This window comes from Oryza glaberrima, chromosome 3, assembly GCF_000147395.1.
Source record: "Oryza glaberrima chromosome 3, OglaRS2, whole genome shotgun sequence".
In the NCBI taxonomy this organism is placed as follows: domain Eukaryota; kingdom Viridiplantae; phylum Streptophyta; class Magnoliopsida; order Poales; family Poaceae; genus Oryza; species Oryza glaberrima.
In genome coordinates, this window is record NC_068328.1 from 22,437,042 (window position 1) to 22,452,426 (window position 15,385).

Consider the following 15,385-nt stretch of genomic DNA (forward strand, 5'->3'; position numbering starts at 1 on the left):
TCCGTCAATAAGCGAAACGATGGCCTCCTTCTTATCTATCAATATTGGATACTAAGTTCCTCCTTAGTATTCCAAATATTCCAGGGGCACCCACGTACACAAGAGCAGTTTACGTGTGGTTGTAACCCTAAAACATACTACTCCGTCCAAAAAAACGAATTCCTAGCTATGAACCTGGACACACATGTGTCCAGGTTCGTATGTAGGATTGATGTTTTTTTGGACAAGGGGGTACTGCCTCTCCCTCCTCCGTGGGGTTTGAGTCGCAGGGGCGATCGATGCACTTTGCTGCTTGATCGATTTCAAAGGCGTGTTCTTTTGGTGCTTTGGCCTTGATAACATAGGTTGTGTTTAGATCAGGGGTGAAAAATTTTGACGTGTCACATCGGGTATACGAAAATATATTTGAAGTATTAAACGTAAACTAATAACAAAATAAATTACATATTTTGCCTGTAAACTGCGAGACATGTTGTGGCGTCCTGACATCATCGGTTCAATTCCCTGCACTGGAGACATTTTTTTACTTGAAGGCACATGCACGAATCTTTAAATAATAACGCTGTCAGCAAATCGACTTATTTTTAACGAAAATTTCAACAGATATATAGCAATTCAAATGTGACGGTTAGGTAACGATATGTTGCATATGCTTGTTCAAACTCAGCTTGATCCAAGAAAGTCCAAAAACTTTGAGAAGGCCAGAGAAAGCCTCAAGAACCCTAAGGGCATGTTCAATACGTGCCCCTGGAGAGTATCTCTAGCCCTCCGTCGACGGCCGTTTGCTTTTTCGTCCACGGCGTCCCCCGCAATGGAATGTATCCCTCTACTAGGGGATGAGACTCTCTTCGCGCCTCGCCAGCTTTTCGTGGGGAGTCGTAGCCAGGCGCCGCGTTGAGCATGTGTGGAGCTCGTGGGCACGGCGTCGTTCCCCCAAATTTTCCCTTGCACCCTCGCCTCACTCTCGCTCTCCCCTCGGTCTCGTTGCACCGCGCCTCCTTCTCCGCCTCGCCGTCCGCCGTCACTGGGGTCGGAGCCAGATGCATCTCCCCCGCTAGATCCATCCGCACCGCCACCAACCGATGCGCCCAATGAGCTTGACGAGGAGCTGCGGGGTTGAGGGGTCGGCGCCGCGCCCACCACCGCCGGCACCGCCATCGTCTCCATCCCAATCTGACCGCGGGAGGGCCAAATCCGCTAGCTTTGGCGCTAGATCTGCTGCCCCCGGCTGGCGACGGCGCGAGGTGGAGGAGGCCGGGGAGGACAACGACAACAGAGAGAGGGAGAGAGAGCGGTGGAGCTCGCCCGCCATCAGTCAACCACGCTCGCCATCGGCCACCCCGCGCATCACTTGCCATCCGCCACCGCGCTCGGCGCCAGCGAGGTGGATGGTGATGAGCGGCGGGGAAGAGAGGGGGAGATCGACGACGAATGGTGGCAGGAGAGAGAGAGAGGCCTAGGAGAGACGGACGGATCTGGTGAGGCACAAGTGAGGCGGACGGCAATGAGCGGCGGTGGGCTGGCGACGGCGTGGAGGAGAGAGGGAGAAATCGACGGAGTGGAGGAGAGGAGACGAGAAGAGACGAGGAGAGGGGAGGAAGAAAAGAGGAGCACGCCGGTGGGCTGATGGGCTAGCAGGGAGGGGTACTTTCGGAACTTTTCACTTAGGGCTACCTTGGGCCGGGACACCCATTGTGGGCTAAAGTATATTCGTCAAATGGTCTCAGATTTTGAAGAACTCATTAGGGGTGTCCTCTATTGAGAGATGAGTTTCCTAAATAGTGTCTTTAGTTAGTGAGGCACTTTAGGAGTGGCTTTGGTTGTATAACCTTAATAAAGCCTGGCCTAGACCAAGAAAGGCAAGCTTTTTTTATGTCAATTCAAACCTATATTTTCTGGTTCCCTCATCTCTTGGCCTTAGCCAAATCGAATCAATTTAGTCCTAAATTCAGGTATATCGGCTCCTCTAAATATTAAAACCAGTACAAAACGACTCTCTCGGTGTCAAGCTCTCCACCACTAGCCCGCAATTCTGCATGGGCATCGAACTCGGCTCCCCATGGAACCCTGCCACGGCTCCGTCCGGGCGTCCCCGCCGGGCGGCCGCCGGGACGACCCCACGCCCGCGCCTGAGCTGCTCCGGGAGATGCAGCCGGCGCTCAAGCCCATCGAACGGTTCCGGTGGTCGCGCGCGCCTGTTGCGGCGGTGCACGGCGGTGCAGGCCGGCGGCGTCGAGATCGTGGCCGCCTGCGACATGCAGTGCTGCTCTCCAAGGACACTACGTTTGTGCTCAAGGTGGTAGACATGGCCATCGATCGTCGCCGTCGTCGGCCTCCAATGACGGGAAAGCTTGGCTGTACAAGACGGCCCCGAGCTAGCCGGCTAGTGCACGGATATATAACTTCTCCCAGTTCTTCACCTGCTTAACCATGTGTTGCACACCATGTGCTCGAGCACGCTGGCGATCGATGCTCCTGAACCGGATGGATGTCAAGTGAAAAAGGATTGCTTCGTTTGGTCACGTCTCTGTATAGAAATGGCAATTTTCGGTTCACTCGGTGTATGATGCGATTGTGAACTCTAGTGTGAGGGTCCGCAAGAGGATCTCTTATATAGGAGGTTTAAGGTGCCACTGAAAATCATAGTATTTTTCTGGTTGTTTCATATCAAAATAATTCTAACAAAGGATAACCTTGCGAAAAGGAGTTGCGAGGTGATAAGCAATGTTGTTTTTTAGTGTGCAAGAGACAACCAACCCATATTCTTTGAATATAACATAGCACGTTTTTCTCGGGGATGTGTATTCTTTGCTTTCAATATTACTACTTCTCGGAGCGCCAAAAATATATTTGGAAATTGGTTTATGGGAGTGCCCAGCTTAAACAAATGGTTTTATTTGGGGGCCAGTAGTCTATGATCAATTTGGTATTACTGAAATGATAATATTTTTTATAATAAAGGATTGGCTAATCTATATATATTATCTTCACATCTATCAGCTATCCACATTTGATCTTTGACGCTATCATAGAAGAAGCAGAATATTATGCGCACTAGTGCTACTCTTATATATAATTGATAACTAGAGTTTTTTTTTTCATTTTTGATGGCATAGCCCCTATAAAATTACTTGCAAGAATATATACTGGAAAACACATTTTCACATACAACAAAAATGCCTTATCTCATGCGGGTTCAGTATGCTCCTTGACCTGAGATATGGGCGCGTGCACAACGACTGCCCTCTCTGCTGCTTGTCGCCACCTTCGATCGGTGGCCATCGCCAGCAGATCTGCTGCTACCGACAGAGACGTAGCCAGGAAATTTTCGTTAGTAGTCCTAGTTCGCACTGTCATGTCACATGGTAAAATTTTCTTTTGCACCATAAAATTGATATACAAATACAAATTTAGTGAAAATGTGATAGAAATAATATCTTCCAACATCCATAAGCAGCTTACTTAACAAGCAAGTTCAAAATGTGCAAATATTCACGTACTCACTAATCTCTAGTCACAATTCACAACTCGATTTAACCATTTAGGCAGCTATTCGTTACCTTCACAACTCGATTTAACCATTTAGGCAGCTATACGTTACCTGGGCTGAGCCACGGAGGGGAGGGGACGGCGGCGCGGCGCGGCGTCGGCGTGGACGGCGGGGAGGCCGGAGAGAAGGGGACGGTGCGGACGGCGGGGTGGTGCCGGCACGGAGACGCGGAGTGGCGGCCTCGCGGGGAGGGGAGGGGACGGCAGTGGCGGCGCTGGCGTGGAGTCGCAGAAGGAGGGTAAGGGATGGTGCAACGCCGGCGCGGACAACGGGGGAGCCGGCCAGCCGAGACAGCGCCGGCGCGGAGTCGCGGAGGCTGGCAGCTGGCGGCATCGGGCTCGGGCGAAGTGGCGCTGGTGGTTGAGACGATGACTCGCTGAGTGGCTGGAAGTCCCTCAACCCTAATGTTTCTGGGCTATTTGGGCCAAGCAACCTATTTGGGCCTAATTTTTTTTGGGGGGGTCTGTGGGCCAAATTTGGGGTTAGTCCCGAACCCACCGGGACTACCCCTAGCTACGTCCCTGGCTACCGAGATCATGTTTATCATTATTTGAACAACATGCATGCAAAAAAAAATGAAGGATATCTATTTTTTCGAACGCGTAAAGAATTACGCGTCAATATATTAGAAGGATAAGAGTTTTTCTTATACAATACAGTCCGCCAAATCGACTTATGTCAGGGAAAGAGAGAAAAGGCAAAACAAAAGCTGTAGAAATGAAGGATATCCATACAAGGGACAATGATGCATCCATACGATGAGAAGCTAGCACAACTGTATGAATGCATCAATTAGCTAGACAATTTGTACGTATCGGCATATTTCGCATCCACAGGATCGCTATCTCTCCACGTACAATAATTCCGTTTGCATGCATCCATAGTAGTATTTGTTTGGAGCACACTAGTGTACCATCATTCACACACCTCCCCCACGTACGCTGCAACTGCCAACTACGAACAGATAATATGTTTCTTGCTCTCGTGATACTCCTCGCCGTGGCGGCCGGCTCGTGGCAACCTGCGGCGACCTCCACGCCGGCGATGGTGAGTCCTGCTCCTGCCGTATCACCGGTGGCGGCGCCGGCGGGAGAACTCGGCGGCGGCGGCGCTGGCGCGCGGCGAGATCAGGACAGGGAGTTCGTCCGCGGCTGCTGCGCTCGCACGCTCTACCCGCGCCTCTGCACCGCGGCGCTCTCGCCGTACGCCGCCGCCGTCGGCTACAGCCATGCCCGCCTCGCCGTCCCCTCCGCCAACCTAACCGCCGGAACCATCAACAGCCTCGGCGGGCGGATCCCGTCACCGTCGACCACCGGCACCACCGAGTCCCCCGACGGCGCGCTCGGCGACTGCGCCGAGGCCGTGGCGTCGGCGGCCGACCTGGCGGCGCGCGCGGCGGGGCGGCTGGACGGCGTCGAGCGGGCCGTGGCCGGGCCCGAGGTGCTGTGGCGCGTCCGCGACGCGCAGACGTTGCTGAGCGTCGCGATGACGTACGAGGGCACGTGCGCCGACGCTCTCCGGCCAGCCGCGTCTGCCCCGACGCCGGTGAGGGCCGAGCTGCGCGCCGGGGTGCGCCGCGCCATGCAGCACACCAGCATCGCGCTCGCGCTCGTCCACATGCTTATCCGTACTAGCGCCTGAAAATGAAGCCCAGCTGTTTGTTCAGCTACGGGTTCCGTTTCTTCATTGCTTTTGCTTGGGCAGTTTGAGGACAACACTCACCTGTGTACGTATGATCTGAAGCACTGTCAAATTTCGTAAAACAGAAATTTTACTTCTCAGACCCACAGAAACGCGTGGATGGTACTTCTAGCGTGTGTTTGGTTCTGGGACTAGGTGAGATGGGATGAAACCATCCCTGATTTTAGGATTGGGATGATTCCATTCGGGTGTTTGGTTTGTAAAATAGGACGATCCCAATTTTTTGTTTGGTTGAAGGAACAAGGGAGGGATGGGATGAGCGCCGTTTGCAACCACCGACAACGCCGTTTGCAACAACGATGGCTGACGCCGCATCTGCCCTCACCTCCGGACGTGGTCGCCGCCGGCCTCCTTGATGGTGTCGATGAGCTTGGTCTGGTCGGGGACTTGGGTCGCGAGCATCGCGGAGATGACGGCGTCGGCATCGCAGCCGAGCGGGCGGAGGAGCGCGACGACAACAGACGGGATGACCCAACCGAGCGCTGGCGGCGATGGTGTCGGCCTTCGCACAGAGCAGCCGCGGCTCGGCGACGACGACGGCGGCGAGGTCTGCGCGGGAGAGGGAGAGGGAGAGGCCGGTGGAGAGGAGGGCGAGCATGGCCACCATCACGGTCGGGCGGGCGGAGAAGCGCGATGACGCACGGTCGGCCCGCCACCGAGTTCCCCGTCTCCGGATCCGTCGCTGCAACCCTCCCCATTGCCGGATCCGCCGCTGCCGCCTTTCCCACCACTGGATCCGCCGCCACCGAGCCCCCCGCCGCCGCCGTCGCCGAGCCCACCGCCGCTGCTGTCGCCCGAGCCGTCTACTGCCGCCATCGCCCGAGCCCACCACCGCCGCCGTCGCCGAGCCTCCCGCCGCCGCCGTCGCCGAGCCCACCGCCGCCGCCGTCACCGAGGTCCGCCGCTGTCTCTCAAGGACGAGCGCGCGAGCAGGGCGGCGAGCGTGCTCGCTCATTCACGCCGTTCGCTCGTCCCACTTGGGACGAGTTCGTCCGCCAGTTTTGGCCGGATCGGTTGGTCCCAGATCTGAGAGGAATATTCCTCTCTAGGGACCAACCCATCCCACTCACCCCTGAACCAAACACCTATAAAAATAGGTTCATCCCATCCCATCCCATCCTATCCCAGCAACCAAACACTACCCTAGCATAACGTTAAGTAGTCAGCAGTAATGGAAACTTTAATCTGTTGGTGTGATGGTTACACTATAACTACAGGAAACAAATGCAGTAACAGCCAACATAATTTTTTTTCTTATATTGATGTTTCAGCTAGGTTTGGTTGCTTTGGTGATAAAATTGAACAAGATCTCTGTATGCTCATCGTTCTTAGGGCATCACTAATGTTTACTACCTACTTTAAGAATAAGGGTGGGCCATGTGTCAGTGGGTATTAGTTGTTGTTGTAGCTACAATGGTGAAATAACAAAAGTGGGTAGTAAGCTGGACCCCACAACCATTATCCATGAGAGAGGGATGAGAGAAATCATTTGTTTATTGCTTATGGCTAGGTAGTAAGCATATTACCTAGTATTTATTACTTACTACTTCCATAATATATACAACCTGGTAGTAGTAGTATTTTATTTCTTACTACCCATTTTATATGCATATTATGGATGCCCTTACTGCATGTCATCTCTACTCAATCCTCCGATCTATCACTGTTCAAGTATTCAACAATTAATGAGGATTTGTTATTTATGTTTTGATTTGTATATTAATTTATCGTTTTACGTACTCTGACTTGATTCCTAAACAGGGATTTATACATAAAATAGTCTAAAAATTAACTAAAGTTTTGGGCATAACAACGGAGATGGCGACTTGGCGGTAGAGCTTGAATTATTCCAGAAGGACAGCAAAGGCAGATTCCCTTGGGGGTAAATGGAGGCGGCGACCAAGCGCACAGCACGAGCTCGCTCGAGGTTGGTGCGATAGATCTCGAGGTTCCTTAGCAAGGGAGGACGGTAACCAGCAAAATGCACGAGCTCACAAAGGGAGTGGGCGGGAAGAGGGCCACCACCATTGCGAGCTTCTCTTTCAAGTTATGGATCCGAAGGTTGGTCTCCATGGCGATGGATCTCGAGGTTGGTCGCTGCATTCGCCTCCTCGACCTCCAACCATCGCATGCTTGGTCGAGCTCGGCTAGCACGAAGAGGGAGACACCGCTAGGAGAGAGCCATATGCAAAGATGAGAGAAAAAGAACATTGTTGATGGTTCTTAAGTACCAAATTCAATTATCAAATAATATATAAAAGCAAATGAAAGAATACAAAATGGAATACCAAAACTTAGAGTTAGTGGTTATTACTAACCATTTTCACGAGATGTCAGAAACAAACCTTTTCATTTAAGATCGTTTAGATGTCCAAATATTCGTTGCAAAATCTAAAACCTATTTTAACAACACTACATTTTAAGCGATATCAGATAAAAATAAACTTTACATATCATCGAGATCAACAACATTATGGTTTATTACTTTTCTATTTAAAATCAGTTGAAGTGTTGAACAAGCATTACTAGTTTATTAAACAATTAAAACTAGCGAAAAGGGTTTGAATACAAATAAAAAAGTTTATATTTAGATCCTTAATATCCTGTGGAAGGGCGATTTAGAAAGAACGTCTCAGGTTCAAATTCTAGATTAGACATGGGTGCTCGTATTTAAGACTAATTATTCTTTTAATAGTATGCGACGTATCCGTTGATAGCGAGGTGCCCGTGCTGACTTTGTCAATCTAAAGATATACCATCCCAGCCATTCAGAGGTGCTTATAGGGGCAGGTGTGTATGTGTATGTTCATAGGTGTGAGTGTGCATACGTTGTGAATACTTGCATTTATATTGTGTTTCTATAAAAATGAAGCAATTTTTTTTTTGTAAATATTTCAATAAAAAAAGGGATTTGCTAGACAACTGCCTAAAAAAATGTAAAAATAATTAAAAAAAAAATCCGATTTTCACATGACACGTGGACAGGTCGGCTGGTTTGAAAAGCCCGTGAACACTGGAGTTAGTTGACCCGGCCCATGTGAACTACTCCAGGCCCACTAAAATCTGGCCCACGTGGAGGAGAGGCGAGGCCCATCTCCATGCGGCGGCGCCCCCTGCCTAACCCTAAACGCGATGCGATAACCACCACCACCATCCGCTTCTTCCCCCTTCGGATCGAGAAAAAAGCGAAAGAACCTCTTGACCCCCCAACCACACCGAGGCCGCCGCGGAGGAGGAGGAGGAGGAGGAAGAGGAGGAGATCGAGGATGTTTTTCAGCCGCTTCGATCCGTGGCCGGTGTTCTTCCGGAGGGAGTGGAAGCGCTGCTGGCCCTTCCTCACCGGCTTCGCCGTCACCGGCGCCATCATCACCAAGATGACCGCCGGCTTCACCGAGGAGGACCTCAAGAACTCCAAGTTCGTCCAGGCGCACAAGAAGCACTGATCTGATCCGTGCCTCCATGGTAAATCCCCCCGCGCGCCTCCTTCCTCGATCTCGTCTCCCCTCCGGCTGAGATCTGGTTCTTTCCGCTGTCCTGCGGTAGATCTGGTTTGTAGAAACTATTTGGGGGTTATTATTGTTTGTTCCTGCTTTAAGCTGGGCATGGTATGGTGTGATTTGGTTTCGATTTGAATCGAATCGCTAGGATTGCAGCAACATCACTTCCCGCGAAACGGGAGAGTAATTTGGGGGGAATCAGGAGATAGGATTAGGGGGGAAAAATGTAGGAATCTTCTGGCGGCACATTCTCTATGATGTGATTATTAATTAGTCCATGAAGGTGAGGATTAGGCAACTTTGCTCATCGATATTGCTCCGTGATCAAGATAGCCTAAGTTTTCTGAAAAATGCATTAAGGGCATAGCAAGTGGCTAATTCTTAAAGCATGGCTGAGAGTACAATTCAACTTCTTTTTTGTAGACAGATGTGCTTTTGTAGCCTGTTTCCTTTTGAAGGGTAGCAGAAAGTCCCGATTGTTCTTAGTGTGCTAATTTTACCTTCTAAACTTGGAAGAATGGAACATACACAAATGATAAATGTGCTTCTTTACATCCAGGCATTCGTAATCAGTATGAAAAGGATGCAGAATACATTGACGCTACATTTTATAAATAAGGTTTTCTTTTCTAAGAGAAAGAAGGGTGCGAAGGAAAATAATGCTGCGTTCCAATCCTATTCATAATATTAGGGGAATGCTACAGGACGGTATCCCGTTCGGACAGGATGATACCTCAGAGGTATCGTCTGATACCCAGGTATGCCAATACCTAGTAGGTATTGGCGATACCTTGAGGTATCATCATGTCCAAACGGGGTATCAGCCGATACCTTAGATGATCATCCTGTCCGAACGGGAAACCGTCCCGTAGCATTTCCCTAATATTATTGTGATACGTCTTGGAACATAATGTTTGGGCAGTACATAGGGATTACTATTTAATAATATACGAATGTTGAAAAATAGTTTCATGCAAAAGTTGGAAAGGGTGTATGAAATGCTGTAATACGGAAGGAAAGGTGGTTCTTACTCCACGAACGCATTTTCTAGATATTTATATCAATAAAATTTCCTCAATCAAGGTGCTCATGTACCTGTAGATCCATTTATTGTTGCTTCCCTTTTATTTTTCAAACAAAAGCTGATCACATATCAATTTCTAAACCAGCTAACTGTGATTTAAATTTTTGTTGAGTATTGCACAAGGGATTCCAATCACTAATGTAAATGTCTTGTATCCTTGTAATTCAAACCTATCTGATGCTTCAGAGCCCAACTAATTATGATCAAACCACTGTTTGGAGTTACTGTATATGGTTCCTTCCACATCAATGGTATTTTTGCCACTCATGGGTGTTGTATACTTTCTGGGGCTGGGAGTATTATCTCAGAAACTGTTATTGTATTGACCTGGCTGGCTGGCTATATGCCCTACTCTGTTTGATTTTATCAGCAGCTCATATTACCTTCAGCACGCTCAAATTGTTAACATCTGTGAATGTGTATTTGTTTATTGAGGTACTTAAGGATTCATTGAGCAAATTTGTTGTCCATTGGACACAAGCTTATCTTAGTGTGCTTCCAGAAAAAAAAATGTTTTGTCAATGTTGAACTTTTTTTGTGAATGTTTTGAATTGTGCATTTCTGCTATGCACTGCAATGATCAAATCAAGCTGTACAGCTGCTGCTTTTGTTTGTAATTGTTTTGAAGCCCTAAGGGAATTGCTGTTGTTATTTTTTCTAGAACCATAGGTAGCAAGTAAAAACATGAAGGCAACATCATTCATACTCTTTGCTTGATAGTCATTTGGCGTATTTTGTAAAATTTGGAAACCTTTCTTTGCATGCATGACATGTCAAATTGGAGTTCATAATTTCAGGTATCCTGTTTATGGAAGTACTTACTTTGCTTAACCTTACCATATCTGCAGGTGAAGGAACAGCTGGTATTGCCCAAGTCTTCAGTTTGGCCTATTTTTCTGTTCCAAATGAACCTACCTGTTTTTTGTTTATCCATTTGGGTGGACAACCGCTCCAGTTGTATCTAATAAGAGGCGTTTGAATCTTTGGACCAAAAAATTTGAGCTTCTGGTATAAACCTGTAATACTCTTCAAGTGCCATCCTGCTTCCTGATTTATTTTTTGTAAAGGCTTGTATCGATGGTAAGTATACATCGAAAGGGCTTTCCTGGCTGGTTGCCAAACGTTGGGCTTAGGCACGACATAGTTTCTTGGGCAAGACATTTGGTTCATTGCTGTAACTTCCGCACACTTGTCTTAGGCACGTTTCTTTTGCCAAACTTTGTCTAAGGTGAGGCGAGTAAATTGCTAGACACACCGTAGACAAGATTTGGCCGAGAAGTGTCGTTGAAATGAACCAAATCTGCCCCTAAAACTTGCAGCGTTTGTTCCATTCCCATTTAAAACACAGCTTTGGGTTTATTTGTTTGTGTGAAGCCCAATAGAAAAATTTCAGTCTTCCGGCCTAGCTACGTACCGGTTTCAGCCCTACTTGTAAAAGTTCTTGTTATGCATCGGTTTGCACAGCAACAGCAAGACTACAAATGCAAATAGAACAAGACTGCAGAGTTAAGATCCCATTATTTCTGCGTGGTTTTGATCGAACAAACCAGCTCATAGCTCAGATTACTCTCGAAAGACAAATCCAGCGTCCGTCGAACGTTGACTTGAAAAAACTGGCTCTGCAGTGCACTTGTATATTAGAAAATGCACATGCTCCAGTTCCCATAGGAAGAACAAGTTAAAAAAGAAAGAGCGACAAAAGACGTCGACGGAACGGACACTAAAAAACTCCAAAACCCTAACGAAGGCCTACAATGGTAGACAGGATAACTGTTGCCAAGCTCCAGAATATACAACAGTTTGACCTTGCAGGATGGGTGTGTGTGAGTTCCAAGTTCCCAATAGGTGAGGAAGGACTAAGACAGTGGACTTGAGAATATTAGTATTCCTCAATCTTAGACAGTGGTTTCTTCTCCCCATGAAGAACACACACCCCTAAGAATAAAACTATTGCTCACATCAAGAAATAAGAAGGGAGTGCAATTCCATTAATGCCAGGGGCAAGAAGGTATCAAGGTTTTGAAGCTTCGAAGAATGGAGCAAAGCGATAGAAAAGGATACGTACTGCTACCATGGTTGCAAAGCTCACTTCATCAACAATTTCAACAGTATCAACACATCACCTGGGGGAGGTATACTAGAAGAAGCACATGGGGGCCATGCCATCATAGTAATGAATCATTACTCCCCCCAACATACTGCAGACCAAAGTAAAATGCAAGCAGACCAAAAAGCCACATTGATGTCACACTGTTGCAATGCAACATCATAGGGAGCCAAAATCATTTTTAAAGTACTCAAAACAGATGGGTGTGAGCAGGGCAGCAGACATCACAAACAGTTCAACCCATCACAATCATAAATGTTTTGGATTACATCAAACTTCTGTTGAGTACACCTTCATCTCATGATAAATAAGAGAGATGCAAAGGAAGGTTCAAAAGGGAAAAAAACTTACAATTAGAAACCTAAGAAGTAGCAACCATTTTAGAGGTTCTACTTTTCTCTGAAGTTAGCTTTGACCAGGAAGCATCACCAAGCACAGCATGTTGAACCGCCAATTGGATGTGATGACGAAAACTAAACCCGCCAATCGGATGTCAATGGCAACAAGTTGACAACTAATTCACTGTCGGCTGCCAGCGAGGAAATACTTCTTCCCCACTGACACCAATGACTAATCAGTATTGCTAAAGGAGAACAAACAGCATTACCACAATGGACCTTCCACATGTGGCTGGAACCTGGAATGGAGAACGCACCATGTTCTTTCAGATGGCACTGACAAAAAGCCTGAGGTAGCAAACGAGGCTACCTACTACGCATATATCAGGATGAGATTAGAAAGGATTATTCACACAGATCACCCTCAAGGATATGCAGGATCTGGTGAATACCTCATGGTGCTCCCTGTACACAAAGGGCATTTGGTTCTACAAACTCCAAATCCTCCTTCGACCTGTTTATCACCTACACTACATTCATCAAAGTCAGTCAACTGCAATGTAAGAAGCATGTATGGACAGACTGCAGATCAATTGTGATCTTCAAGTATGGTTCCACTCCATGCTACTTTCCCATCAACCGCCTTCTCCAAGGCAGCAACTTTGGCACGATGGCCAGGGGGAGGGCCAACCTTGCTCTTCTCACCATGAGAAAGCTCAACAGTTTCACTAATAGATCCAGACTTGATATCAGTGGGTGGTATGAAACAATCCATGGACAGACCAGGGACATTAAACGCAACCTCCTCAATGCTCCATGCCTCCTCCATACGAGTCTTGGTGTGGCTCATGGCCACCTCACCAAAACGGAATAGGGTCACAGCAGAGCGCCCAGAATGTGCAATCATTATACCTTCCACTGGACGATAATCCTCGATGAATGAATTGATGGTAGTCTCCCAGTAAACAGCATCTCCTCCGGTTGTCGACTGGATCCGAGTCAGGTGTGAATCTTCAATATGGACAAGAAGGCCAGTCCTCTGGCTGAAATATCCAAACATAACATGCCTAATGATCTCTGCGAGACCCTCACTGCGTGCCTTAAGGGTCTCAGGTTCTGTGCACAGCTTCAGAATGAAGCAATCCTCCCCATTCACCTTCCTCTCCCCAATGCAGCGCGCACCAGCAAACATGCTTGCAGTGGTCAATGGATCCAAACCCTATAAAGACATTGACCGAAACATTTGAGTAAAACTTAAGGTTCTCCCATGGCTGAATGGGCAGAGGCAAACCACGTACAAGGTGTGGCCCAAGCAGTGCAGTCATACCTGAAGTGCACGACGGAGAGGGCGAACAGGGCCCTTGGCAGCATGGGCACCGAGCCATGGGGTGTGGCGCCACACGAGCTTGCCATTGCAGCCTGCATGCACCTTGCTCCCACCGACAGCCAGCTCAATGTACCACATCTCAGGAGCCATCTGCCACAGGACAAAGCGGCCTGGCTCAGCGCAGCGAGCAGCATTGCGGTTCTTGACAAGGCGGCCAGCAGTCTCAAACTCGGTGGCCACCATGCGCACCTTCCCCATAGTGTACGCATTCCGCACGGATGCAAGAAGCTTCTGCCCACCAGAGGCCGCCAGGTATTGCTGCAGTATGTACTGTGCCGACGAGGTCTCCTGTAGACAACCACATTAAGAACAAATTCTACAATCTACTTAACAGTAAAAAAAATTGACCATGTTTTACAGCAGATAACCCACATTCCTGGATCAAGGCACAACTACAACAAATTTCCACATATCATTTCCTAAAGAACCAACATATTTGTCATACCATATATGTAGACATCAGTAATGACGTCAATAAATTTATTTAATTCCTCTAGAAAAAGAATAGAGCAGTATAATCATCAGTAAAAAAAATTGTTACAGTATACAGTACCATGAATTCATTCACGAATTAAGAGAACTAAAAAATATCCATCCATGGAAATTATGGCTCGAACATTTGGTCGAACACTCGACTAGACCGAATCTAGAGCGCCAAAGGGAAAACACCGAGAGTGCTGCGCTGTCAACGAGGAGGAGGAGGAGAGCGCGAGGAAGCACTTACGATGGGGGTGTCCTTGATGCTAAGGTGCGGGAGCGGCTCGGCGGCGGAGACATGCACGGGCGCGAGCGGTGCGCCCATGACGCCGAGGAGCAGCCTGAGGTCGTTCCGCGCGGCGCCGGCGCCGGCCGCCGCGGCGGCCACGGAGGACGGCGTCCGCGACAGCTGCCCCCTCACCCACTGCCCCCACCCTTCCCCTCTCCGCCCGCGCGCGCCCCGGCCACCCCCACCACCTCCACCGCCGCCACCCCCACCACCACCCCCGCCTTCCCCGTCGCCGGACTCCGGATCGGGCCCCTCCATGAGCGGCGCCAGCATCTCACCCCCGCCGCCGCCGCCTCCGGACATCCTCATCGCCGCCGCCAGCTCCGCCGCGTCCGACCTGCTCCGGCCGCGCGCCCGGGCCGGCGACAGCCCGCGCGCCACCTCCTCCCGCAGCGCGGCGAAGAAGCCGCCGCCACCACCACCACCACCCCTCCTCCGCTCCATGGGATGGACGGACAGGGACCTATTTGCAATTAGAGAAAACTACGGGGGTGCGAGACAAACAGCGTTTGGTGTGTGGACTAGTGTGGAACGAGGGGTGGTTTGCGAATTTATACGGAAAGAGAGGGGTTTGGACGGCAAAAAAGGGGAGAGGTGGGGTAGGGGGGCCGGAAGGGAGGCAAAGATTGCTAGCTGGACGCAGGAAATGGATGCAGGGGTGTGTGTTGTGTTGACAGCGAGAGAAGCCGTTTATACGCACACAAGTCGGCTGCCGCTTCCCCTCACCTCCAATGGTGAACTCACCCCCTCTTTGCTCCACCAACACTACTCCTCCAGTCCTCTTCCTAGTAGTTTACTAGAGCATATCTTTTCTACTTACCTAGGTATAAGTATCTTGGTTGCTTTTGCTTCCAAAAATGGTTATTTTCTAGGTAAAAACATCACATAGCAAATGTTGGTATGTTCTAGTTTTATTTGCCGGTCTACAGATACGTAGTGTTCCATGCAAGTGACG

The 15,385-nt window shown here is 49.0% G+C and overlaps 2 protein-coding genes across 2 annotated transcripts; one reads left to right on the forward strand and one right to left on the reverse strand.

Moving 5' to 3' along the window:
* Positions 1–4,519: 4,519 nt before the first annotated feature.
* LOC127766332 (pectinesterase inhibitor 9-like) lies at positions 4,520–5,191 on the forward strand. The gene has a single exon (XM_052291406.1). It carries the CDS (start codon positions 4,520–4,522, stop codon positions 5,189–5,191), a length of 672 nt encoding a protein of 223 aa, XP_052147366.1.
* A 6,991-nt stretch (positions 5,192–12,182) lies between these two features.
* Positions 12,183–15,081, reverse strand: LOC127766871 (uncharacterized). Its single transcript, XM_052292038.1, has 3 exons — positions 14,389–15,081; positions 13,605–13,952; positions 12,183–13,496 (listed from the first exon to the last, which is right to left on the reverse strand). The coding sequence occupies exons 1-3, from the start codon at positions 14,872–14,874 to the stop codon at positions 12,867–12,869; spliced, it is 1,464 nt and encodes a 487-aa protein (XP_052147998.1). The 5' UTR covers positions 14,875–15,081; the 3' UTR covers positions 12,183–12,866.
* Between the last annotated feature and the right edge of the window lie 304 nt (positions 15,082–15,385).

What these genes read in the sequence shown, in the direction of transcription:
- LOC127766332 (XM_052291406.1), top strand. Translation starts at nt 4,520, where the DNA reads ATGTTTCTTGCTCTCGTGATACTCCTCGCCGTGGCGGCCGGCTCGTGG.
- LOC127766871 (XM_052292038.1), bottom strand. Translation starts at nt 14,874, where the DNA reads ATGGAGCGGAGGAGGGGTGGTGGTGGTGGTGGCGGCGGCTTCTTCGCC. An exon ending in GCATCAAGGACACCCCCATC is followed by an intron (nt 13,953 to 14,388) that starts GTAAGTGCTTCC and finishes GGTTGTCTACAG; the next exon opens with GAGACCTCGTCGGCACAGTA. An exon ending in CTCTCCGTCGTGCACTTCAG is followed by an intron (nt 13,497 to 13,604) that starts GTATGACTGCAC and finishes ATGTCTTTATAG; the next exon opens with GGTTTGGATCCATTGACCAC.